Source organism: Papio anubis, chromosome 18 (assembly GCF_008728515.1).
Source record: "Papio anubis isolate 15944 chromosome 18, Panubis1.0, whole genome shotgun sequence".
NCBI lineage: Eukaryota > Metazoa > Chordata > Mammalia > Primates > Cercopithecidae > Papio > Papio anubis.
The window spans coordinates 46847392-46873645 of NC_044993.1; the positions used below are offsets into that span (position 1 = coordinate 46847392).

Genomic DNA, 26254 nt, shown 5'->3' on the forward strand with positions numbered 1-26254 from the left:
AGCTTGCAGTGAGCTGAGATCCGGCCACTGCACTCCAGCCTGGGCGACAGAGCGAGACTCCGTCTCAAAAAAACAAAAAACAAAAAACAAAAAACAAATGTGAGCCACCGTACCCACCCCAATTTACTTTTTTAAAGTGTGCAATTCAGTGTTACGTTAGTCACAAGGTTGTGCAAATATCACCACTATCTAATTTTAGAACATTTTCACCAACTGTCCTTAAAACCTTATACTCATTAGCAGTCACTCCCCACTTCCTTCTCCTCTCAGTCACTGGCAACCATTATTCTACTTTCATATTTGTAAATTTGCCTATTCTAGACATTTCATATAAATAGAATCGTACACTCTGTGACCTTATGTGACTGGCTTATTTCACTTAGCATGTTTCCAAGGGTCATCAATGTCACAGCATATATCGGTAATTTCACTCCTTTTTATGGTTAAATAACATTCCATTGTATGGATAGATTTGGTTTTTAATCCATTCATTTGTTGATGGACATTTGAGCGGTTGGGGAAGACTTTTATATGAAGAATTTGGAACCCCATCTGTAGGGCTATTTTGTTTCCATGACGGACTTTTTAACACCTCATGACAAGGCATTTAACAAAACCAATAAGGCCAGGAATGGTGGCTCACACCTGTAATCCCAGCACTTGGGGAGGCCGAGGCGGGTGGATCATGAGGTCAAGAGATCGAGACCATCCTGGCTAACACGACGAAACCCTGTCTCTACTAAAAATACAAAAAAATTAGCCGGGTGTGGTGGTGGGTGCCTATAGTCCCAGCTACTCGGTAGGCTGAGGCAGGAGAATGGCGTGAACCCAGGAGGCGGAGCTTGCAGTGAGCCGAGTTCGCGCCACTGCACTCCAGCCTGGGCAACAGAGTGAGACTCCATCTCAAAAAAAACAAAAAGCAAAGAAACAAAAACAATAAACAGGCAGATCGCAGTGGCTCATGCCTGTAATCCCAACACCTTGGAAGGCCAAGTACACAGGATTGCTTGAGCCCAGGAGTTTAAGACCAAACTGGTCAACATAGCCAGGCTCTATCTCCATCAAAAATAAAAAGTACCCAGGTGTACAGCCAACTGTGGTGGCTCACGCCTGTAATCCCAGCGCTTTGGGGGACTGAGGCGGGCGGATCACAAAGTCAAGAGGTCGAGACCAGCCTGGCCAACATGGGGAAACCCCATCTCTACTAAAAATACAAAAACAAAAATTAGCTGGGCGTGGTGGTGCACGCCTGTAGTCCCAGCTACTCAGGAGGCTGAGGCAGAAGAATCACTTGAACTTGGGAGGCGGAGGTCGCAGTGAGTAGAGATTGCACCACTGCACCACTCCAGCCTGGCGACAAAACAAGACTCTGTCTCAAAAAAAAAAAAAAAAAAAGTATCCAGGTGTGGTGGTGGACTCTTGTAGTCCCAGCTTTCAGGAGGCTGAGGCAGGAGGATCTCTTGAGGCCTGGAGTTCAAGACCAGCCTGGGAAACACAGCAAGACCCCATCTCTAAAAAAAAAAAAAAAAAAAAAAAGAGAGAAAGAAAAACACAAAATACTGGTGACATAACTTAGGCTTCTGGATAGAGTCCCACCTGAAGCTGATTTACTCCAAGACTCTTCAGCTCGAGTTTGAGGAAAAAAAAAACAAATTTTCTCCTCTGCTGTCACAATGTGCAATAATCAACACGGAAGATTTCTGTGGCCAAATGCATGGGGATTTCTCCCCAGCAACAATCAATCCATCGAGTCTACAGTGGATACACGCTGGGTGTCCTCTAATTCGGTTTATTTCCAACACTATCCACCCGGACAGAGTGTCAAACCCCACAGGTTGAGGGCTCAGTCCCATGAGCATGTCCCCCCAACTTTCAATGCCAGTCACAAGCCCCTAATTGCTTTAATAGTGCTTCTGACCAACTGACTATAAATCAGGGTTTCCATGACTCCCTCCTTGGGTTCCATTAATTTGCAGGAGCAGCTCTCCGCACTCAGGGAAACACTTAGGTTTACTGGCTTATTATAAAGGATGTCACAATGGATATAGCTGAAGGAAGAGGTGCACAGGGCAAAGCACGTGTGAAAGAGTGAGGAGCTTCCGTGCCCTGCCTGGGCACACCACCCTCCAGGAAGCTCCAAACTGGGATACAGACCAGACATATATTTTACAATATCACAGAGTCAACAAACACCCCTTTCACGCTTAGGCTAGTCAGAGTAGCTTTTTGTTATCTGCAACTGAGTAGCTTGACTAATAAGAAGAACTTTCATTAAGCACAGTCTGAAGAGACAGCCAATTCTGAGGGACAAAGGCTGCAGGATTGAAGCGCGTGTTAACCACTAATACCTAGCCTAAAATTGCTGACCCTTTTACTATAATAGCATCTAAGGCCCCAAATAAACAAATCCAAACATCCTACACTTAAGCCACTCTAAGATTAATTCCACAGGGCTGAAAACAGTAAGAGCTTTGTTCTGGGTCAAACGGAAAGAAGAACCTAATACCTCACACTCAGATCCCACACTCTCAATCCAGTCACTAGCAATGAGAATCTGCAAACTGGGTGCAGTGGCTCACAACCATAATCCTAGCATTTTGGGAGGCCGAAATGAGAGGATCACTTGAGGTCAGGAGTTCAGGACCAGCCTGGGCAACACACGGAGGCCCTGTCTCTACAAGAACAAAATAAGGCCGGGCGCGGTGGCTCAAGCCTGTAATCCCAGCACTTTGGGAGGCCGAGACGGGCGGATCACGAGGTCAGGAGATCGAGACCATCCTGGCTAACACGGTGAAACCCCGTCTCTATTAAGAAATACAAAAAACTAGCCGGGCGAGGTGGCGGGCGCCTGTAGTCCCAGCTACTCGGGAGGCTGAGGCCGGAGAATGGCGTGAACCCGGGAGGCAGAGCTTGCAGTGAGCTGAGATCCGGCCACTGCACTCCAGCCTGGGCGACAGAGCGAGACTCCGTCTCAAAAAAAAAAAAAAAAAAAAAAAAAAAAAGAACAAAATAAAATAATTAGCTGGGCATGGTGGTGCACATGTGTAGTCCTAGCTACTGAGGAGGCTATGGCAGGAGGATCCCTTGAGCCTAGGAGTTTGGGAATAGGGAGCTACAATGGCACCACTGTACCCCAGCCTGGGTGACACAGTAAGACCTTGTTTCTAAAAAAAACATAAATAGGTTGGGCGCAGTGGCTCACATCTGTAATCCCAGCACTTTGGGAGGCCAAGGCTGGCGGATCAACTAAGGTCAGGAGCTCAAGACCAGCCTGGCCAACATGGTGAAACCCTGTCTCTACCAAAAATACAAAATTAATCGGGTGTGGTGGCACATGCCTGTAATCACAGCTACTCAGAAGGCTGAGGCAGGAGAATTGCTTGAAACCGGAAGGCGGAGGTTGTGGTGAGCTGAGATTGCGCCACTGCACTCCAGCCTGGACAACAAAGAGCGAAACTCTGTCTCAAAAAAAAAAAAAAAATTAGCCAGGCATGGTGGTGCACGCTTGTAATCCCAGCTACACCCGGGAAGCAGAGGTTGCAGTGAGCCAACATTGCACCACTACACTCCGGCCTGGGTGACAGAGCAAGACTCCATCTCATAAATAAATAAATAAATACAATCTATATTCATCAATTGGTTAAAGAGACATTAAGAAGACAATTTTTTTCCTTCATGCCTCTGTATTGCAACTTATGCCAGTGTTTCTCATTTAAACCTTACAGCAATCCTATAAAATAGGTAACAGAATGGTACGTATAGTAAGGAAACTGAAGTTCAGATAGGTTATGCTAGGTAACTCAGGAAAAATAGGTAGTTGAGCTGGGGCTGCAAGGCTGCAAGTTCTAAAATCTATGCTCTTCCTCTCAATTCCAAGTTTTGTCAGGACTTCAGCATATTCAAGAGTAAAAGATCATGGAAGTGGAAGCTGCCAAACCACCATTAGGCTATTATGACAACACTCAAAGTATCACCAGTAAAATGATGACTGAGGCAACTGAAAAACAAAGCTAGGGAAATGTGATGGTTAACTTCATGCGTCAACCTGATTGGGCTAGGGGATGCCCAGATAGCTGGTGAAATACTTTTGAGTGTGTTTGTGAGTTTCCGGAGGGTTTGCTTTCCTGGGCTTCCAGCTTGCAGAAGGCAAATCTCGGGACTTCTCAGCCTCTATAATTGTGTGACCCAATCCATCACAATAAATCTCTTTCAATATAGCTATACAGTTGACCCTTGAACAATACAGGTTTTAATTGTGCAGGTCCACTTATATGTGGATTTTTCTTCCACCTTTAGGACTTTTTTGAAACAGGGTCTTGCTCTGTCACCCAGGCTAGAGTGCAGTGGCACAATCTTGGCTCACTGCAGCCTCCACCTGGGTGTAAGCAATTATTGTACCTCAGCCTCCCAAGTAGCTGGGATTACAGGCACGCACCACCAAGCCCGGCTAATTTTTTTTTTTTTTTTTTTTAGAAGAGACTGGATTTCACCACATTGCCCAGGCTGGTCTCAAACCCCTGAGCCCAGGCAATCTGCCTGCCTCAGCCTCCCAAAGTGCTAGGATTACAGGTGTGAGCCACCACGCCTGGCTGGTATTTACATTTAAAATGTGAAACTGGGATTGTGGTGGCTCATGCCTGTAATTCCAGCATTTGGGGAGGCTTTGGTTAGGAAGACTGCTTAAGCCCAGGAGTTCAAGGCTGCAAGAGGCTGCAGTGAGCTGTGATAGAACCACTGTTCTCCAGTCTGAGCAACAGAGAACCTGTCTCTAAGAAAAAAAAAAACAAGTGAGATGCCTAGGTTAAAATCAGCAGAGGAGAAGCCAGAGTGAGGAGAGGCAAATGAAGAGAACGTTCAGCAAGCCAAATGAAAACAGTGTTTCAAGAAAGTGCAGCGATCAACAGCACCAGATGCTGCTACAGGACTGAGACCTAACTTAACAATGAATTTGGCCATCTAGAGATCACTGGTGGCTTTGACAAGAAGCCGGTTTAGTGGAGTGGTGGAGACCAAAGCCTGACTAGAGGCTCAAGGTTCAAGACTTGAAGGAGAAAAGGCACTAGTGAGGGTAGACTGAGGCCTCTGGTTGCAAACCGGAGGCGAGGAGGAGGTAACTGGAGGACAGGGAGGGTGAAAGGGGCTGCTTTGTTGTTCTTAAGATGGGCATTTTTTGGCCAGGCACGGGGGCTTACGCCTATACTCCCCACACTTTGGAAGGCCGAGGCGAGAGGTTGAGCCCACGAGTTCGAGACCAGCCTGGGCAAATTACGAGCTGTCAGTGTATCTTCAAAAAATAAAAAAGATAATTTTTGTGCAAATAATAAAATAAATGCTGGAGTTCGGGGCCCATCCTCTGTCCGCATCTTCGTGATCCGGGCCGCATACCCGACCTGGGGGCTGCGCCCCTGCCGAGCCCGGCGCGCTGCTGTCTCCCACCCTAGCTCGGGATGGAAGCGCGCACGCGCAGACCTCGAGCGGCTGGGCGCAGGGCCCGCCCCACCGTCGAGTCCCGCCCCTCCCGCCCCCAGCCCCGCCCCTCCCGCCCCCAGCCCCGCCCCTCCCGCCCCCAGCCCCGCCCCTCCCGCCCCCCTCCCGCTCAGAGCGCGTACGCACCGTCCCTAGAGCGCCGCCTTAAGGAGGACAGGAGCCTGGGTGCTGACGGAGGGTTTAGCCCTTCGCTCCCGCGCTTCGCCGGAGGTCTCAGGCCACGGCCCGTCCCCACCTACCGAGTCTCGCAGAAAACAAGGTCTTCGGGCTGGAAACTGCGACGAGGGAAGCTGGCGCGTTCCTTGAACGCTTTTTCGGAGTCTGCGGAAGATCACGGACCTGCGTTCGAAGATTGGCGGCACGTCGAGAACCGCACACGTTTTTTTTTTTCTTTTATGAGCGTAGTCGCGCGCGGAGGACCTTGAACGCATGCGCAGTCGTTCCTCTGTGACGTGACCCGCTGCTGGGTGGGAAATGTAGTTTTTACTTGGCACACCGCTCCGGCTCTTGTCGGAACCCTAATTTAACCAACCAAAGTGCTTGTGCGTTTTCAGCGTTTTCTCCCATTCCCCCAGACTATTTAAAACAAAATGCAAAAAAAAAAAAAAAAAAAAACCCAACTTGAAAACGAAGAGATTGCTGCTTGCTGGAGAGGAGTGGGTGCAGGTAATACAAAAACCGTACTTTCTGCGCAATTTTGTTGTGAACCTAAAAATGCCCTAAAAACTAAAGTCAATAAAGTCTATTGTTAAAAAATTAATTAAAAACAGGCCGGGCGCGGTGGCTCACGCCTGTAATCCCAACACTTTGGGAGGCTGAGGCGGGCGGATCACCTGAGTTAAGGACTTCGAGACCAGCCTGACCCACATGGTGAAACTCTGTCTCTACTAAAAAATACAGAAATTAGCCGGGCGTGGTGGTGAGTGCCTGCAATCCCAGCTACTTGGGAGGCTGAGGCTGGAGAATCGCTTGAATCCAGGAGGCGGAGGTTGTAGTGACCGGAGATTGCGCCATTGCACTCCAACCTGGGTATCAAGAGGGAAACTCCATCTCAAAAAAAAAAAAAACAAAAAACAAAAAAACAAGCAGACCTTTAGACCCAGAAATAGCACTTTTAGGGGGTCTTCTCAGGAAAGTATTAAGGATATGGACGTGCAATGGACGCATAGCCTCAATGGTATTTATCGAAATCCATCTTGGTATCTTATAATTTCTTACATAACCCTACAAATGTCTGTAATTATTTGTAGATTATTTGATAAACTTGCAAGTCCTATGAGATTAGGATCATCTTGTGTTCACCTGTGTATTCCTAGTACCTAGCACAGTGCCTAGCCATCACGTTTCTTTTTCTTTTTTTTCTCTTTAAGACAGGGTCTCGCTCGGTTGTCCAGGTCTCGCTCTGTTGTCCGGGTTGGAGTGCAGTGGTGCCATCAGGGCTTCCGAGTAGCTAGGACTACAAGCGCACACCAGCACATTCTGCTGATTTAAAAATTTTTTTTGGTAGAGATGGGGGTCTTGCTATGTTGCCTAGGCTGGTCTTGAGTTCCTGGGCTCAAGCGATCCTCCTGCCTCAGCCTCCCAAAGTTGTGGGATTACAGGCATGAACCACCATGCTCAGCCCCGTCAGTATTTTTCTGTTTATTAGAGAATCTCAGGCGTTAGCACTGAAACTATTTTAATCCAAAAATTAATGCGTCATTTTTTTCCATCACATTTGCATTTCTTTCTGTGGGCTCCAGGTCAGTGAATGACATGCCCACCCACCCAGCTGCAGTTTGACTTACTACTTTTTATGAAGGTTATGCTTTGAGGGATTTTGTAAATTTTGCATTTGTAAAGGTCTTATGGGCTCTTTCTCCTGATTGTTAAATATCAGCCCAAGGCCAGGCGCGGTGACTCACCCCTGTAATCCTACCACTATGGGAGGCCAAGGCAGGGGGATCACGAGGTCAGGAGTTTGAGACCAGCCTGGCCAATTTGGTGAAACCGTGTCTCTACTAAAAATACAGAAATTAGCCAGGTGTGGTGGCACGCACCTGTAGTCCCAGCTACTCTGGAGGCTGAAGCAGGAGAGAATCACTTGAACTCAGGAGGCAGAGGTTGCAATGAGCCAAGATTGCGCCACTGCACTCCAGTCTGGGCGACAGAGTAAGATTCTGTCTCAAAAAATAAAAAATAAAATAAATTTTAAAAATCAACCCTAGTCACTGATCAGGAGAGATTTGGAGCTCACAGTTGTTTTTTAAATTATTTTGGTTTCTGCCCCGTTTTAAAAATTTATTAATTTCTGATTTTTCTACAATAAACATGTATTGATTAACTTTTTAAAAAGTGTTTTAGAGTGTTGTCCACATGTAAGGAATTGCTCTGTCTTCTCCACATCTGCATTTCTCAAAAGAATGATCTATACTCAGTTTTCATGTCCTGCCTCCTACTCAGTACAATGTCCTGAGCCAGCACCGGGGGGTTATCCCTGACATCACCTTTTCCCTCCCCTTCCTCATTCAATCCACCACATGTCTGCAATATAAAAATGCATTCGTTGGGCACTTGCTATGCACCGGGTTCAAAATCCTTTACACTTATTCATTCATATAACACAATCCACCTACTTTTAATTTCCACCACATCCACCCTAGGCCAAGGTAGGGACACCTTCCCTAAACAACTGCAAAGGCTTTCTGGTTTGGTTTTGTTTTGTTTTTTTGAGACGGAGTCTCACTCCGTTGCCCAGGCTGGACTGCAGTGGCACAATCTGGGCTCACTATAAGCTCTGCCTCCTGGGTTCTCGCCATTCTCCTGCCTCAGCCTTCTGAGTAGCTGGTACTACAGGTGCCTGCCACCATGCCGGCTAATTTTTTGTATTTTTAGTAGAGATGGGGTTTCACCATGTTAGCCAGGATGGTCTCGATCTCCTGACCTTGTGATCCGCCCGCCTCGGCCTCCCAAAGTGCTGGGATTACAGATGTGAGCCACCGCGCCTGGCCAAAGGCTTTCTGTTTTTTAATCGCTGGTGCTAAGGTTGAGTTACTTATTTCTACTTAATGACATGCTTCGTCATTGGGCTCTGCATGGCCTCTCTATTTATTTGTTATATTTAAATTTTTTTTGAGACAGAGTCGCTCTCTGTCACTCAGGCTGGAGTGCAGTGGCACGATCTCAGCTTACTGCTACCTCTGTCTCCCAGGTTCAAGCGATTCTTGTGCCTCAGCCTCCCAAGTAGCTGGAATTACAGGTGCCCACTGCCATGCCCAGCTAATTTTTGTATTTTTAGTAGATATGGGGGTTTCACCATATTGGCCAGGGTGGTCTTGAACTCCTGACCTCAAGTGATCCTCCCACCTTGGCCTCCCAAGGTGCTGGGATTACAGGTGTGAGCCACCGTGCCAGGCATTGTTTTATGTATTTATGTCATTTTAACCCTTTCCTCCTCTCCTCACCCCTTTGCCAAGTGTGTGGGAATGTCCTTGTAAAACGTGTTGTTTAGTGTATGTGTGTATTTTCAATTTACCTAAATGGTATTGTGCTATAAACCTCATTGATTTCTTTTTCTACTCAGCCTTGTGCTTTCTTTCCCCTTTTTTTTTTTTTTTTTGAGATGGAGTCTCAATCTTGTCGCCCAGGCTGGAGTGCAATGACATGATCTCAGCTCACTGCAACCTCTGTTTCCCGGGTTCAAGCAATTCTCCTGCCTCAGCCTCCAGAGTAGCTGGGATTATAGACGTCCACCACCACGCCCAGCTAATTTTTTGTATTTTTAGTAGAGACAGGGTTTCACCATGTTGGCCAAGCTGGTCTCAAACTCCTGACCTCAGGTGATGCACTCACCTCAGCCTCCCAAAGTTGCTGGGATTACAGGCATGAGCCACCGTGCCAGGCCTCAGCCCTCTGCTTTCAACACCTGTTACTGTGTGCACACTTTACCTATGACTTACAGCAACTATGCAGTATTTCGAAGTGGGCACTCACATTTTAGTTATGATGGACCTGTAAGTTGCCTCCAGCTACTACTGGCTACCACAAACAATGCCACAGTGAACAACCTCATGCTCATTCCCTGTGGTCTATGTGAAGACTTCTCTGAGATGTATGCCCACTAGTGAGACTGAGCAATGCCGTCTTAAATGATCTCCCCTCATCTATTCTGGCCAGAGTGGCACATGCCTACAATCCCACTGCTTTGGGAGGCTGAGGCTAGAGGATCACTGAGGCCAAGAGTTCAAGGCAACAGTGAGCTATGATTGTGCCACTGCACTCCAGCCTGGAAAACATAGCAAGATCCTGTCTCTACAAAAAAATTCTTTTTAATTAGCCAGGCATGGTGGCATGCACCTGTAGTCCCAGCTACTACTTAAATTGAGGCAGGAGGATCGCTTGAGCCCAGGAATTCAAGACCAGCCTGGGTAACAGAGTGAGATCTCATCTCTACAAAAAATTTAAAAATCAGGCCAGGCAGAGTGGCTCATACCTGTAATCCCAACACTTTGGGAGGCCAAGGCGGATAGATCACCTGAGGTCAGGAGTTGGAGATCAGCCTGGCCAACATGGTGAAACCCTGTCTGTACTAAAAATACAAAAATTAGCTGGGTGTGCTGGCACATGCCTGTAATCCCAGCTACTTGGTGAGGCTGAAGCAGGAGAATCGCTTGAACCCAAGAGGTGGAGGTTGCAGCGAGCTGAGATGGTGCCACTGCACTCCAGCCTCATTAAAAAAAAAAAAAAAAAAAAGCTGGGCATAGTGATGCTCGCCGGCAGTCCCAGCTACTCGGGAGGCTGAGGCAGGAGGATTGCTTGAACCCGAGAGGTGGAGGTTGCAGTGAGCTGAGATTGCACCACTGCGCTCCAGCCTGGGTGACAGAGCAAGACTCTGTCTCAAAGAAAAAAAAAAAATCCGTCGAGTATGGTTGGGGGCGGGGAGGTGGGCCGGGAGGATCACTTGAGCCCAAGAGGTTGAGGCTGCAGTGAGCTGTGAATATGCCACTGCACTGCACTCCAACCTGGACAACAGAGTGAGACCATTTCTCAGAACACAAACACACACACACACAGAGCTGTCTCAGGATCTGATCTCCCATGGCAAAGAGGAAATTGTAACTATTCACAATTTAATGGTTTTTGTCCCTGCTGCAGGCACATGTAGCCATATCATGACCAGAAGGTGGCATAGTATGCCTGCAATCCAAAGGGAAAAAGGAGATGAAATACATTAACTCTTAAATGTCGCCTTTTTTTCTGATCATAAAATAGATACACATTCTGCAAAAATCCAACACTGCAGGGATCTAGAGTCTATAATGGAGAAAGTAAAAATTATCCAGAACCCCAGTCTAGGATATAACCACTTTGGAGAGTTTGGTTCACATCTCATTGTCCCCCCCCCACTTTTATTTTCAATAATGAAAATAATTTTCTGGCCAGGTGTGGTGGCTCATGCCTGTAATCCCAGCACTTTGGGAGGCCGAGGTGGGGGGATCACCTGAGGTCGGGAGTTTGAGACCAGCCTGGCCAACATGGTGAAACCCGTCTCTACTAAAAATACAAAAAATAACCAGGCGTGGTGGCCCACACCTGTAATCTCAGCTACGCAGTACTTGGGAGGCTGATGCAGGAGAATCGCTTGAACCCAGGAGGTGGAGGCAGTGAGCTGAGATCGCACCACTGCACTCCAGCCTGGGAGACAGAGCGAGACTCCGTCTCAAAAAAAAAAAGAAAAAGAAAATGAAAAAGAAAACAATTTTTTTTACAAAAATAGGAGCATAGATGTGCCGTTGCCAGGGGCAACAATGATGTCTGGGTTCACTTCATTCTACATGGGATGGAGCATGGGGTAGGGGAGCACGGCCCCTTGGCCTGAGGGGGGAGAGTAGGGGACGGTGTCTGTGGCCCAGGGGTGGGTGGGGTGGGACAACGCATTGTTTGTAGGGCACCCTGTCTACACCCACACCGCTTCCCAGTGGAGCCAGCCCAGGTCCACCTATCGTGTTAGGGACAGGACACCAGGAAGACGCACTTGACCTGGAAGAAACTGAATACATCTTCCCTAAGAGGATGGACTGATGCTGCAGGCTAGACAAACCGCCAAGCAGAGCTCCAAGGTCCCCCCAACCAAGCCCTGGGATCCTCTTGACCTTCAGCAGAACTCCACCTTTGAAGTCCAGTACCCACCAAGCGGCACGATGAGCGTGCCTCCATCCAGGAGCGCTCAGGCAGAAAGTCAGCCAGAGCAGATGAAACCTGAATTGCTATCCCAATCAAAAAGCCTTTACCAAAAATTACAGTGCAGTGTTGCCCTCCCTGTTTTTTTGACATACACCTGGGCGTTAAAGACCCCTCCATGTTGACCCTGTGGGGCATGGGCCAGACAACCCAGTGGAGAAGATGACCAGGAACCTGAAAACCCAGAAGTTACAGCATTGGCCATCAGATGTCAGTGACCCCAGCTGGAGACACATTTGAGACTTGAGAATTTTCACTGGAGCTTAAATATCGTAAGTTTAGGACAGTAGACATTTTTATGGGTTTTTTTTGTAAGTATGATCTTGACTAATCAAACTGTCTATAGAAGAAATTGGTCCAGGCGCCGTGGCTCACACCTGTAATCCCAGCACTTTGGGAGGCCAAGGCAGGCGGATCACAAGGTCAGGAGATCGAGACCATCTGGCTAACACGGTAAAACCCCGTCTCTACTGAAAATACAAAAAATTTGCCAGGTGTGGTGGCAGGCATCTGTAGTCCCAGCTACTCAGGAGGCTGAGGCAGGCGAATTGCTTGAACCCAGGAGGCGAAGCTTGCAGTGAGCTGAGTTCGCGCCACTGCACTGCAGCCTGGGTGACAGAGCGAGACTCCGTCTCAAAAAAAAAAAAAAGAAAGAAAAAAAGTGAATGGGCTGAATCAATGGCTAATATAGGTACCTCAGGGTTTTCTTTTTCTTTCTTTTTTTTTTTTTAAAGACAGGGTCTTGCTTTGTCATCCAGGCTGGAGTGCAATAGCACAATCTCAGCTCGCTGCAACCTCTGCTTCCACGGCTCAAGCGATCCTCCCTCCTCAGCCTCCCAAGTAGCTGGGACTGCAGGTACATACCACCATGCCTAGCTAATTTTTGCTTTTTGTGTGTGGTGGGTTTTTTTTTTCCTCCTCTTTTTTTTTAGAGGCTTGCTCTGTCGCCCAGGATGGAGTACAATGGCACGATCTTGGCTCACTGCAGCCTCTGCCTCCGGGGGTTCAAGTGATTCTCCTTCCTCAGCCTCTTGAGTAGCTGAGATTACAGGTGCCCACCACCATGCTGGGCTAGTTTTTGTATTTTTAGTAGAGACAGGAGTTTCACTATGTTGCCCAGACTGGTCTGGAACTCCTGGCCTCAAGTCATCTGCCTGCCTCAGCCTCGCAAAGTGTGGGGATTACAGGTATGAGCCACCACTCCCGGTCTTAATTTTTGTATAGACGAGGTCTTGCCATGTGGCCCAGGCTGGTCTCAAACTCCTGGGCTCAACCAATCTGCCTTCCTCAGCCTCCCAAAGTGCTGAGATTACAGCATGAGCCACCATGCCTGGCCTCGTTTTTTTAAACAGTACTAAGAGGTAAGGAGGAGTCCCTAGGAGCAGTTCACAGTGGCAGGGAGGCATATTTTATTACTGACATTGTTGGGAATTGATAGTGATAATAAAAGGCAGAATGATTTGGATGAGTTTAATGTTTGAGTTCTTTACAGACAGCCTGGACCAGGGTGGGGGACTGCTCCCACTGCCCTGTCCCAAAATGCTTCCTTAAAATTCTTTCCAGATATTTAAGAGCTTTATGGCATGACCCAATTGCTATAAACATTTTAGCTTGAAGGAAAATCTACACTATGAAGTAACTGTTTCTTTAAAGATACATTTTAAGCAAGAGGGTTTGGAAAAATCTTTATGTCTACACCTGGTAAGCACAAGCCATGCATATTCCCCTTTTCCTTCTTTCTTTAAAAAAAAAAAAATTTTTTTTAAATTTTGTTTTGAGACGGGATCTCACTCTGTTGCTCAGGCTGGAGCGCAGGGGCATAATCACCGCTCACTGCAGCCGTGACCTCCCCAGGCTCAGGTGATCCTCTGGTGTCAGCCACCTGAGTAGCTGGGACCACAGGCATGAGCCACCACACCTGGCTAACTTTTGTGTTTTCTGTAGAGATGGGAATTTTACCATGTTGCCCAGGCTGGTCTCGAACTCCTGGGGTCAAGCCAGTCGCCTGCCTTGGCCTGGCAAATTGCAGGGATTACAGCACTAGGTCCAGCTGTTTCCTTTTTTTCTGTGCAAGAGTGTTGACATATGTGCTGAATCATCACATACTTGTCAATAGACCTAGAGAGACAGGAAGTTTTTTTGTTGTTGTTTTGTTTTTGTTTATTTTTAAGACAGAATCTTGCTCTGTCGCTCGGGCTTGAGTGCAATGGCTCATTGCAACCTCCACCTCCTGGGCTCAGACCATTCTCCTGCCTCAGCCTCCCGAGTAGCTGAGATTACAGGCATGCACCACCACGTCTGGCTAATTTTTGTAATTTTAGTAGAGACAGGGTTTCACCATATTAGCCAGGCTGGTCTTGAACTCCTGACCTCAGGTGATCCGCCCACCACAGCCTCCCAAAGTGCTGGGATTACAGTCGTGAGCCACCACGCCTGGCTGACAAAGTATTTTGAAAACAGTACCGAACTGGGAGTCAGGAAGCTATTGTCCCCTAAATTCAGGACTAAAATTCCCTTGTACTCCAAATCCTTTGGTTAACTAAATGCACTGTGTCCTCTCTCACCTTGGCCTTCCTGGGACACTGTTCCCTGACCTCCTGATATGACTTCTGTTTATTCTTTCCAGGTCTGAAAGCTCACACATGACCTTCTCTGGGAGTTGTTCCCAAGCCTAGATTAGGTACGCATTGCAACTTGAACATGTTTTTCTCATTACTCATTAAGCTGTATGATAATGTCCTGTTCGTGGCGCACTGTCATCCACTCTGCTGTGAACTCCTTGACAATAGGTACTGTGTTTTGTTTACTTTATTTTTATTTTTTAGAGATAGGGTCTCACTCTGATGCCCATGCTGGAGTGCAGTGGTGCGATCATGGCTCAAACTCCTGGCCTCAAGTCATCTTCCCAACTTAGCCTCCCGAGTAGCTGGGACTGTAGGAGCGTACCACTGCACCCAGCTATTAGTAATTTATTTTTTGGCCGGGCACAGTGGCTCACAGCTGTAATCCCAGCACTTTGGGAGGCTGAGGCAGGTGGATCACCTGAGGTCAGGAGTTCAAGACCAGCCTGACCAATATGAAGAAACCTCGTCTCTACTAAAAATACAGAAATTAGCTGGGCACCATGGCGGGCACCTGTAATCCCAGCTACTTGGGAGGCTGAGGTCAGCGAACTGCTTGAACCCAGGAGGCAGAGGTTGCAGTGAGCTGAGATCCTGCCACTGCTCTCCAGCCTGGGTGAGAGTGAGACTCCATCTCAAAAAAAAAAAAAAAAAAATTTTTTCATTTTTTGTTGAGATAAGGTCTTGCTTTGTTGCCTAGGCTGATCTGAAACTCCTGGCCTCAAGCGGTCCTCCCACCTCGACCTCCCAAATGCTGGGATTACAGGAAAGAGCCGCTGCGCCTGGCCCAAGTTTATATTTATTATTTTTATTTTTTGAGATGGAGTTTCACTCTTGTTGCCCAGGCTGGAGTGTGATGGCGCCATCTCGGCTTACTGCAACCTCTGCCTCCCGAGTTCAAGTGATTCTTCTGCCTCAGCCTCCTAAGTAGCTGGGATTACAGGTGCCTGCTACCATGCTGGCTAACTTTTTGTATTTTTAGTAGAGACCGGGTTTCACCATGTTGGCCACCCTGGTCTCGAACTCCTGACCTCAGGTGATCCACCCGCCTCGGCCTCTCAGAGTGCTGGGATTACAGGCATGAGCCACCGCGCCTGGCCCCATGTTTAGTTTTATAGCCTCAGCACCAAGCAAGTGCCTGGCACATCGTTAGTACCCTAAACATTTGTAGACTAGAGAATGCATGCCTCTCTGGTCTTTACTTTCCTCTTCTGTTAAATGGGGTTGGGTTTGCTGATCTCTCAGAAGACATCAGTAATATAATTTATTATTCTAGATTTTTCCATTCTCTTTCTTCCTTTCCTTCCTTTCTCCTTCCTTCCTTCCTTTCTTTCTTTCTTTCCTTCTCTCTCCTTCCTTCCTTCCTTCCTTTTCCTTTCTTCCTTTCTCCCTTTCCTCCTTTCCTCTTTTCCTCCTTTCCTCTCCTTTCCTTTCCTCCTTCTTCTTCTTTTCTTTTTTTCAGACGGAGTTTCACTCTTGTTGCCCAGGCTGGAGTGCAGTTGTGCAATTTCAGCTCACTGTAACCTCCACCTCCAGGACTCGAGCAATTCTCCAGCCTCAGCCTCCCAAGTAGCTGGGATTACAGCCATGTGCCACCAAGCCCGGCTAATTTTGTATTTTTAGTAGAGATGGGGTTTCACCATGTTAGTCGAGCTGATCTCAAACTGTTGACCTCAGGTGATCCACACGCCTTGGCCTCCCAAAGTGCTGGCATTACAGGCATGAGCCACCGCATCTGGCCTTATTCTAGATTTTTCTACTACTGTGTTTTATCTGGCTATCTGTCTATTTTAGTTGTCAGGAGAAAAGTGTCACACCTCTGTTATGGTGAAAACTGTGTATTACTCATAGTTATCTATATATTTAATGCAAAAATATGATTTGTAGTGTACATGATGTTCTGCAACCTGTGTTTTTCATTAACAATGTATTATGGACACCTTCCTCATCAGAGATAGAGACACAGACTCTCTCTAAAGAGTATTGAATGGCTAGTGTTTCACAGAAGGAAACTGATCAGTCACCTACTGATGGACATTTAGGTTGTTTCCCATTTTTTGTTTTTTTAGAGACAGCGTCTTGCTCTGTCGCCAAGGCTGGAGTGCAATGGCACCATCATGGCTCAAGCGATCCTCCTGCCTCATCCTCCTGAGTAGCTGGGATTACAGGTACACACCACCACGCCAGGCCTTTTTTTTTTTTTTTTTTTTTTTTTTAGAGATGGGGTCTCGCTATGTTGCCCAGGCTGGGTTTCCTGTTTTTCACTACTACAAAGAAGTGAACTTCCTTGTACCTGCCTCTTTACTCACCGCTAGGAGGATTTTTGTAGGAGAGACTCCTGAAAGTGGAACTGCAATATCAAGGGGATATGAGCATTTCAAAATCTTACCAATGTTGCCAAACCACCCATTCAAGACAGCATCCAGCCAGGTGTGGTGGCTCATGCCCGCAATCCCAGAACTTTGGGAGGCTGAGGTGGGCGGATCACCTGAAGTTAGGAGTTCGAAACCAGCCTGACCAACATGGTGAAACCCCGTCTCTACTAAAAATACAAAAATTAGCTAGGCATCATGGCATCTGCCTATAATCCCAGCTACTAGGGAGACTGAGGCAAGAGAATCGCTTGAACCCAGGAAGTGGAGGTTGCAGCGAGCTGAGATTGCACCATTGCACACCAGCCTGGGCAACAAGAGCGAAACTGTGTCTCAAAAAATAAAATAAAATAAAATAAAATAAAGTAAAATAAATAAGACAGCATCCATTGACATTTAAAACGATGATATCACACAGCCAAGAAAACTTCCAAATGCAGCTGTGAGATTTGACATTTTTATCTGGAATGGGGTTGTGAGATCATATGGATATATTTTGTTTAACCTCATTTAGATTTCTTGTGTCCTTTTGGAACACAGCAATGTCCAATCTGCCTTAATTACATATCCTGCCTTTAGCCTGGGAAGCTTCTGTTTCTTTGAGCTAGTGACTTTGTACATCCCTCAGGCTATCCAGCAGAGAGGAAGTCTCGCTCTGTTGCCCAGGCTGGAGTGTGGTGGTGTGATCACGGCTCACTATAGCTTCAACCTCCCAGGCTCAAGTCATCTTTCTGCCTCAGCCTCCTGAGTACTTGGAGCTACAGGCATGCATCACCCTGCCTGGCTAATTTTTGGATTTTTTTTTTTTTTTTTGGTAAAGATGAGATCTTGCTATGTTGCCCAGGCTGGTCTTGAATTCCTGGGCTCAAGCAATCCTCCTGCCTCAGGCTCCCAAAGTGCTGAGCCTTTGCATCTGGCCCACAAACAGCCATTCTTGTTCAAACTTGGCCTCCAGGCCTGGCGTGGTGGCTCATGCCTGTAATCCCAGCAATTTGGGAGCCCGAAGTAAGAGGATCACTTTAGCCCAGGAGTTCAAGACCAGTCTCGGCAACACAGGGAGACCTCATCTCTACAAAAAATAAAATCAGTTGGGCGTGGCGGTGCATGCCTAAAGTCCCAGCTACTTGGGAGGCTGAGGTGGGAGGATCCCTTGAGCCCTAGGGGTTGAGGCTGTAGTGAGCGAGATTGCTTCACTGTATTCAGCCTGGACGACAGAGTGAGAACCTGTCTCAAAAATAAATAAACAGGCCGGGCGCGATGGTTCACACCTATAATCCTAGCACTTTGGGAAGCCAAGGCGGGCGGATGACTTGAGGTCAGGAGTTCGAAATCAGTCTGGCCAACATGATGAAACCCTGTCTCTACTAAAAATACAAAAATTAGCTGGGTATAGTGGTGCATGCCTGTGATCCCAGCTACTCAGGAGGCTGAGACAGGAGAATCACTTGAACCCGGGATACAGAGGTTGCAGTGAGCCAAGATCGTGCCACTGCACTCCAGCCTGGGTGACAGAGCAAGACTCCATCTCAAAAAAAAAGAAAAGAAAATTAAAATTAAAAAAATAAATAAATAAAAAATTTTAAAATAAAGGAATTAGAAAACAAGCTTCACCTCCTCCAGGAAGTGTGCCTTCATCTCCCTATCACCAGAGAGGTTAGGCGCCCTCTTGGGAGCTCTGCGTTTACTCCAGGATGATGGCGCTGCGTTGTCATGGGTGTGCCTAGCAGTGTCACGAAGGTATCACCCTAAGCAGGAAGAAAATCAACTTCCTCGTGGCAGATTTTACATGTACCTGGAGGCTTGAGGATGGGAAAATGAGACCATCCCTGTAAACCTCATGAAATTAATCAGAGAACAGAGAGGAGAAATGGAAACAAGCCAGGCTTGCAGCACACCCAGCGCTGACCATGAGGTCAGCTGCCCCTGATCTGCTTCCTCTTAGTTGTCTGGTGCCTGCTGTTCTAGAATCATGTAGACCTGGTTACAAGATCATAGTTCCCCTTAACTGCACTATAGATAGCAACTTGAACATTATGAAACATTAAATGTTCCTTTTGAGAAATTCCTTTAGGTCCTGTGTGCCAGTGAAGCGACTGATTCCGCCAACCTGAAGGACCCCACCGGGAGCTGACTCCCCAAAAATGTCTTTTTCACAGCGTGATGATTTCATCTCCCTTGCTATTACCAGTGACCCCAATTTTCAAGCCCCTCACTCTCCATAATCCCCTTAAAAGCCCCATCCCGGCCGGGCGTGGGGGCTCAAGCCTGTAATCCCAGCACTTTGGGAGGCCAGGACGGGTGGATCACGAGGTCAGGAGATCGAGACCATCCTGGCTAACACGGAGAAACCGTGTCTCTACTAAAAAATACAAAAAACTAGCCGGGCGAGGTGACAGGTGCCTGTAGTCCCAGCTACTCAGGAGGCTGAGGCAGGAGAATGGCGTGAACCCGGGGGGGGGGGCTGCCAGGGAGCTGAGTCCCGACCACTGCACCCCAGCGGGGGTACAGGACCAGCCCCCCCCCAAAAAAAAAAAAAAAAAAAAAAGGCCCCATCCCAGAATTCCCTGGGGAGATGCATTTGCGGGTCTCCTCCCATCCCCTCGCACAGTGCCCTGTGATCATGAAACTCTCTCTACGGCATCCCTGCTGTCCAGTGTAACAGGTCTGTGACAGGGCAGCGGGCATACAAATCTATTGGTCCTGTAACAAAAAGCACACCTCTATTTTTCCCATGGAGCCATGTCTAGAGCCCTGCAGGTCCATGCCAGATGGGTTCCAGCAGTCCCTTTCTCTCTCTCTCTCTCTCTCTCTGTTTGTCTCTCTCTCTCTCTCTGAGACGGAGTCTCACTCTGTCGCCCAGGCTGGAGTGCAGTGGTGCGATCTCGACTCACTGCAAGCTCCACCTCCCAGGTTCAGGTTCACACCATTCTCCGGCCTCAGCCTCCCCAGCAGCTGGGACTACAGGTGCCCACCACCATGCCCGGCTAATTTTTGTATTTTTAGTAGAGATGGGATTTCACCATGTTGGCCAGGCTGGTCTCGAACTCCTGACCTCAGGAGACCCACCCAACCTCGTCGGCCTCCCAAAGTGTTGGGATTACAGGCATGAGCCACCATGCCCCGCCTCCTTCTCTCTTGTAGGCTTCCTTCTTCCAGCACCTGCAAGATCAAGGCCAGGGAGACCTCCTTCCCTGGCTCCATCTGGGACAATCACAGTGTTTCTGTGGTCCCCTCTGAGGCTAGAATTGGTCTCTCAGTTCCTGCATTGCAGAGCAGGTGCAAGCTGAACAAGCAACACTGATCTTAGCAGAGCCTTGTGTATTCAACTAGACATTTACTGAGCTGAGACTGAGTGCCAGGCATTGAGAATACAATATGTCAGGCAAGATTCCTGCCCCAAGAATAATGATAATTAAAATAGCAAGCATTTATTGCACACTGATTATCTTCTAGGCACTGCATTAAGCCTTTTTTTTTTTTTTTTTTTTTGAGACCAAGTCTCACTCTGTCATCCAGGCTGGAGTGCAGTGGCGCGATGTCAGCTCACCGCTACCTCTGCCTCCTGGGTTCAAGCGATTCTCCTGCCTCAGCCTCCTGAGTAGCTGGGATTACAGGGGCCCACCACCACGCCTAGCTAATTTTTGTACTTTTAGTAGAGACAGAGTTTCACCATCTTGGCTAGGCTGCTCTCAAACTCCTGATCTCGTGATCCACCCACCTCAGCCTCCCAAAGTGCTGGGATTACAGGTGTGAGCCACCGTGCCCGGCCCTGGCCTTCTTTTCTTTTTCTTTTTGGAGTGCAGTGGCACGATCATAGCTCACTGCAGCCTCGAACTCCTGGCCTCAAGTGATCCTTCCACCTCACCCTCTCAAACAGTGGGATTGCAGGTGTGCCTCACCTTACCCAGCCTAGGTGCCATTAACTCCATTGTATAGATGAGTAAACAAACGTGGAGGCTAGGCTTGTCTAAGGGCACACAGCTAACTAGGGGGTAGAACCCAGCTTTAGACCCGGGAAGCCCTGTTCTAGAGCTTACTCCTTTAACCATTAACTAAACTAAACCAATGGTTGCATGCCAGTGGGGACAAATAATGGAGAAGTAAACAATAAAAAAGATACTGGCCGGGTGGCTCATGCCTGTAATTCCAGCACTTTGGGAGGCCAAGGCGGGCGGATCACCTGAGGTCAGGAGTTCGAGACCAGCCTGGCCAACATGGTGAAACCCCGTCTCTACTGAAAATATAAAAATTAGCCAGGCGTGGTGGCACATGCCTGTAATTCCAGCTACTTGGGAGGTTGAGGCAGGAGAATCACTTGAACCCCTGGAGGTGGAGGTTGCAGTGAGCCGAGATCACACCACTGCACTCCAGCCTGGCGACAGAGCGAGACTCCGTCTCAAAAAAAAAAAAAAAAAAAAAGAACAACCAACCAAACAAACAAAAAAAGACGGAGTCTTGCTCTATTGCCCAAGCTGGCCTTGAACTCCCAGTTTCAAGCAATCTTCCCAGCTTACCCTCCCAGAGCCCTGGAATTACAGGCATGAGCGACCGCACTAGGCCGATCTTTGCTTAATTTAATATTATTTTCCTCTTTCTCTGATCACCTGGTCTGTTGTTATTGCCCCAACCTTGTTTTCATTCAAGTATCCTGTCTTCACTTTCATTTCCTGGGTGTTAAGCAACTCATACATCATCTAAATCTGGGAAAACAAAGGCTAAATTCAATTCCAGCTCAGGCAAGGGAGAAACACAAGCAGAAGTTCAGCTTTTCGTGTTTTTGTTTTTGTTCTCAGACACAGTCTCTTTCTGTCGCTGAGGCTGGAGTATAGCAGCTCGATCTTGGCTCACTGCAACCTCTGCCTCCCAGGTTCAAGCGATTCTCCTGCCTCAGCCTCCTGAGTAGCTGGGACTACCGGCGCTTGCCACCACTCCCGGCTAATTTTTTTATTTTTAGTAGAGATACGATTTCGCCATGTTGGCCAGGCTGGTCTTGAACCCCTAACTTCAGGTGATCCACCTGCCTTGTGGATCTCCCAAAGTGCTGGGACTACAGGCGTGAGCCACTGCGCTTGACCTCATTATGTCTTCTGCCTCAGTATAATCCATATTTTGAAATACATATTATTTTATAATAATTTGTTTTTGAGACGGGGTCTCTCTCTGTCACCAGGCACTGTGGCAAGTTTCTTTCAAACATTATCTCGTTTGATCCTCTCCCCAACTCTAGGAAGAAAATACAATTATTATCATCCTTGTTTTACAGAATTGGAAACCAAGGCACAGAGAGGTGAAGGGACTCACCCAAGGTCACACGGAAAGTGGTGGGTCAGGGGATTGAACCAAGGGCATCTGGCTCCAGACCCTGAACTCTCCAACCTTCTGCCACCCTCCTCCTAGATGAGGGAGATTACATTACTGGAGACCCTGTTTCAGGATATTAAGGGGTTTTCCAAGATGTTTCTCATAGAAAAAAAAAAAAAAAGGGTGTGGCTAATGCCCATAATCCCAGCACTTTGGGAGGCTGAGGCAGGCAGATCACCTGAGGTCAGGAGTTCGAGACCAGCCTGGCCAACATGGTGAAACCCCATCTCTACTAAAAATACAAAAATTAGCCAGGCGTGGTGGCAGGTGCCTATAATCCCAGCTACTCGGGAGGCTGAGCCAGGAGAATTGCTTAAATCCAGGAGGAGGAGGTTGCAGTGAGCCGAGATCATACCACTGCCCTCCAGACAGGCGACAGACACTCCATCTCAAAAAAAAAAAGAAAAGAAAAAAACAAGATGTTGAGTGTGACTGGGTGGAAGCCGCTGACTTGTCCCTGGCACAAGTGTGCTGATATCCCCTCCCCCTCCTTCCTCACGTCCTGCATCTCAGCGAGAATTGGCGTGCTGGGGTTAGCTGTGTGGCCATCACCCCAGGCCCAGGTGAAGCCCTCGATCAGGTGAGGCCATGATCCCAAGGAGTGTTTAAGCCCAGATCCTGCCTCTTCCCTGCTTTCTGCCGAGAAGCGGGACCTCCTCTACGGAAAATATCCAGCTGGGCGAGCCTGGGAGGCAGGAGGTGAGTGGGGCCGGACTCAGGGACCAACTCTTCCCGTCTCATGACTGTGTTTACTGGGCTGGATTTTGAGAAGGGGCCAGATTGCATCAGACAGGGCCTGATGGGCTGGAGCCAGACTGTGGTCTGAGGAGGAGACACAGCCTTATAAGCTGAGGGAGTGGACTGGGAGTGGAGAGGCACGGGGCCAGGAAAGCAGAGAAAGACAAAGCGTTAGGAGAAGAAGACAGGCAGGGAGGACAAGCCGGGCACGATGGCCACCTTCCCACCAGCAACCAGCGCCCCCCAGCAGCCCCCAGGCCCAGAGGACGAGGACCCCAGCCTGGATGAATCTGACCTCTACAGCCTGGCCCATTCCTACCTGGGTAAGGCCCACTCGGCCATCTCCACAGTCCTTCCTCCTCTCCCGAAATCAGGACCCCTCCATTGACTTCCCACCCTCTCCTTTCCTCTCCTCTCCTTTCCTTTCCTCTTCGTTTCTTCCTTTCTTTCTTTTTTTTTTTTTTGAGAGAGTCACTCTGTCACCCAGGCTGGAGTGCAGCGGTGTGATCACAACTCACCGCAGCCCCAAACTCCTGGGCTCCAGTGATCCTCCTGCTTCAGTCTCCCGAGTAGCTGGAACTTCAGGTGTGCACCACCTGTAGTGGTGAGGTGGGGTCTCACTATGTTGCCCAGGCTGATGTCGAATTCCTGGGCTCAAGCAGTTCTCCTGTCTTGGCCTCCCAAAGCACTGAGATTACAGGAGTGAGCCACCCTGCCCAGCCCACTCGCCCTTTTCTAGCCAACCTGTTCCTTGGACCCTCACGTCACCCCTGTCTAGTCCCTTATCCCAAGAGTGCTGTGTTACTCAGCCTGGGACCTCACACACATCTGGGGTCCCACATTCCACAGAGGGGAAGCAGCAGGCTTCCCCCTGCTCTTCCCATCCCCGCAACTCCAACCCCCTGCCTCTCCTCTGACAGGGCGTCTCATCGTGCCTTTGCCCACTTCACCTCTGACTCCTGCCTTGGTTACAGGAGGTGGAGGCCGGAAGGGTCGCACCAAGAGAGAAGCTGCTGCCAACACCAACCGCCCCAGCCCTGGCGGGCACGAGAGGAAACTGGTGACCAAGCTGCAGAATTCAGAGAGGAAGAAGCGAGGGGCACGACGCTGAGACAGAGCTGGAGGTAAGGAGTCGGGGGGCCCAGAGAGCTCAAGGTGGTGCCTCTGCCATGAAGGACAGCCGGAAGGTGCGCGGTTGGGTGGGGAGGAGGGATCAGACAACTGTTATCTCAATGCAGAATAAAATGAGACACACGTTTGGCTGTTTTCTAGCGGCCAGAGCAAAGGGGAACACAGAATCTTTCCAATTGGAGGGAAATTTGACTTACAGAGACAGAAACTGAGGCTGGAGAGGGTGGGTCCTTCCCTGTAGTCACGAATCAAGTAAGTGGGAGAGGCAGAATTAGAACCCAGATCTCTGTCCCTTTCATCACCTGCTTTTCCTCGCCCCCTAGATGAGGCCGGACCATGGACACTACACCCAGCAATGGAGACAGGACTGCGGAGGAAGGAAGAACCAAGACAGGATCCAGGCCAGCTTGCCACACCCCCCACCCCTGGGACTTATCCCCGCTGACTGAGTCTCTGAGGGGCTACCAGGAAAGCACCTCCAACCCCAGCAAAAGTGCAAGATGGGGAGTGAGAGGAAGGGAATGGAGGGGCAGAGCCAGGAAGATACCCCCAGAAAAGAAAGCTACAGAAGAAACTGGGGCTCCTCTAGGGCGGCAGCACCAATAAATAGACGCGCACGGCAGCCACAGCTTGGGTGTGTTTTCATCCTTGCTCTTTCTGTGTTTTTTTGTTCGGGCACGTGTGTGCCTGCCTGTGCCTGCACATGCATGAGCCTGGGAGAGCATCTTTGATGTGTATTAGTGTTTGGTATATGTATCTGGGGCAGGGAGTATTCCTGCTCTTACAGGGGTCTACGCTGTGAATGTGGCTTTTGGTTCGTTTGTTTTTGCTTGCATATATTTTAGTGCATACATTTTTCTGTGGGCTCCTACGTAGTGGAAAACAATTTCTTCTGCTTTTTTGCGATACTGCCCATGAAACACGGCCCTCCCCAGCGCCTGTTTTTGTTGATTATGTCCTGTTCATAGAGGGGAATGCTACTTATGGATGCCATCTAAAAGATGGAGAAAACTGAGATTTAAAATATTAAAGGCCAGGGCCAGGCGCAGTGGCTCATGCCTGTGTAATCCCAACACTTCGGGAGGCTGAGGCAGGCGGATCACAAGGTCAGGAGTTTGAGACTAGCCTGACCAACATGGTGACACCCCGTCTCTACTAAAAATACCAAAAATTAGCCAAGCGTGGTGGTACACGCCTGTAATCTCAGCTACTCAGGAGGCTGAGGTAGTAGAATCACTTGAACCCGGGAGGTGGAAGTTGCAGTGAGCCGAGATCGTGCCATTGCACCCCAGCCTGGGTGACAGAAGGAGACTCTGTCTCAAAAAAAAAAAAAAAAAAAAAACTAAAGTCCAGGAGCAGTGGCTCATGCCTGTAATCACAGCACTTTAGGAGCTGAGGTGGGAGGATCACCTGAGCCTAGGAGTTCGAGACCAGCCTAAGCATCATAGTAAGACCTCATCTCTACACATTTTTTTGTTTTTTGGGTTTTTTTTTTGATACAGAGTCTCACTCTGTCGCTCAGGCTGGAGTGCAGTGGCGTGATCTCGGCTCACTGCAACCTCTGCCTCCTGGGTTCAAGCCACTCTTCTGCCTCAGCCTCCTGAGTAGCTGGGACTACAGGCACGTGCCATCACGCCTGGCTAATTTTTGTATTTTTAGTAGAAACGGGGTTTCACCATGTTGGCCAGGATAGTCTCAATCTCCCAACCTCGTGATCTACCCGCCTCGGCCTCCCAAGGTGCTGGGATTACGGGTGTGAGCCACCACGCCCCAGCCAATTTTTGTATTTTTAGTAGAGATGGGGTTTCACCATGTTGGCCAGGCTGGTCTCGAACTCCTGACCTCTAATGATCTGCCCACCTCAGCCTCCCAGCCTTTGGGAGGCCAAGGAAGGAGGATTGCTTGAGGCCAGGAGTTCGAGACCAGTCTGGGCAACATACCAAGACTCTGTCTCTACAAAAATTTAAAAATTAGCAAAGCATGGTGGCTCATGCCTGTAGTCCTAGCTGCTCAGAGGCTGAAGGTGGAGGATCCCTTGAACCCAGGAGTTGGAGGCGGCAGTGAGCCATGATGGTGCCACTGCACTCCAGTCTGAGCAACAGAGTGAAGCCATGTATTGAAAAAGAGCGAGTGAGCGAGCGAGCGAGGAAGGAAGGAAGGAAGGGAGGGAGGGAGGGAGGGAAGGAATGGGCACGGTGGCTCACACCTGTAATCCCAGGACTTTGGGAGGCCGAGGCAGGCAGATCAGCTGAGGTCGGTAGCTTGAGATCAGCCTGACCAACATGGAGAAACCCTGTCTCTACTAAAAATACAAAAGTAGCTGAA

General features: G+C 48.6%; 2 protein-coding genes across 3 annotated transcripts in view; one reads left to right on the forward strand and one right to left on the reverse strand.

The window, feature by feature from the left end:
- SGF29 (SAGA complex associated factor 29) overlaps positions 1-5905 on the reverse strand; it is a 41173-nt gene extending 35268 nt beyond the window's left edge. Inside the window, 1 exon segment of the mRNA XM_031658342.1 lies at positions 5727-5905. The gene's annotated coding sequence lies outside the window, so the exon portion shown is untranslated.
- Positions 5906-22507: 16602 nt separating this feature from the next.
- NUPR1 (nuclear protein 1, transcriptional regulator) lies at positions 22508-24574 on the forward strand. Of its 2 annotated transcripts, none has more exons than XM_003916762.5 (3): positions 22508-23121; positions 23719-23922; positions 24253-24574. In XM_003916762.5, the coding sequence occupies exons 1-2, from the start codon at positions 23010-23012 to the stop codon at positions 23907-23909; spliced, it is 303 nt and encodes a 100-aa protein (XP_003916811.2). In that variant the 5' UTR covers positions 22508-23009; the 3' UTR covers positions 23910-23922; positions 24253-24574. The 2 variants fall into 2 exon arrangements, with proteins under 2 accessions (XP_003916811.2, XP_003916810.2); XM_003916761.5 differs by having other exon boundaries at positions 22560-23121; positions 23773-23922.
- The last annotated feature ends 1680 nt before the right edge of the window (positions 24575-26254 follow it).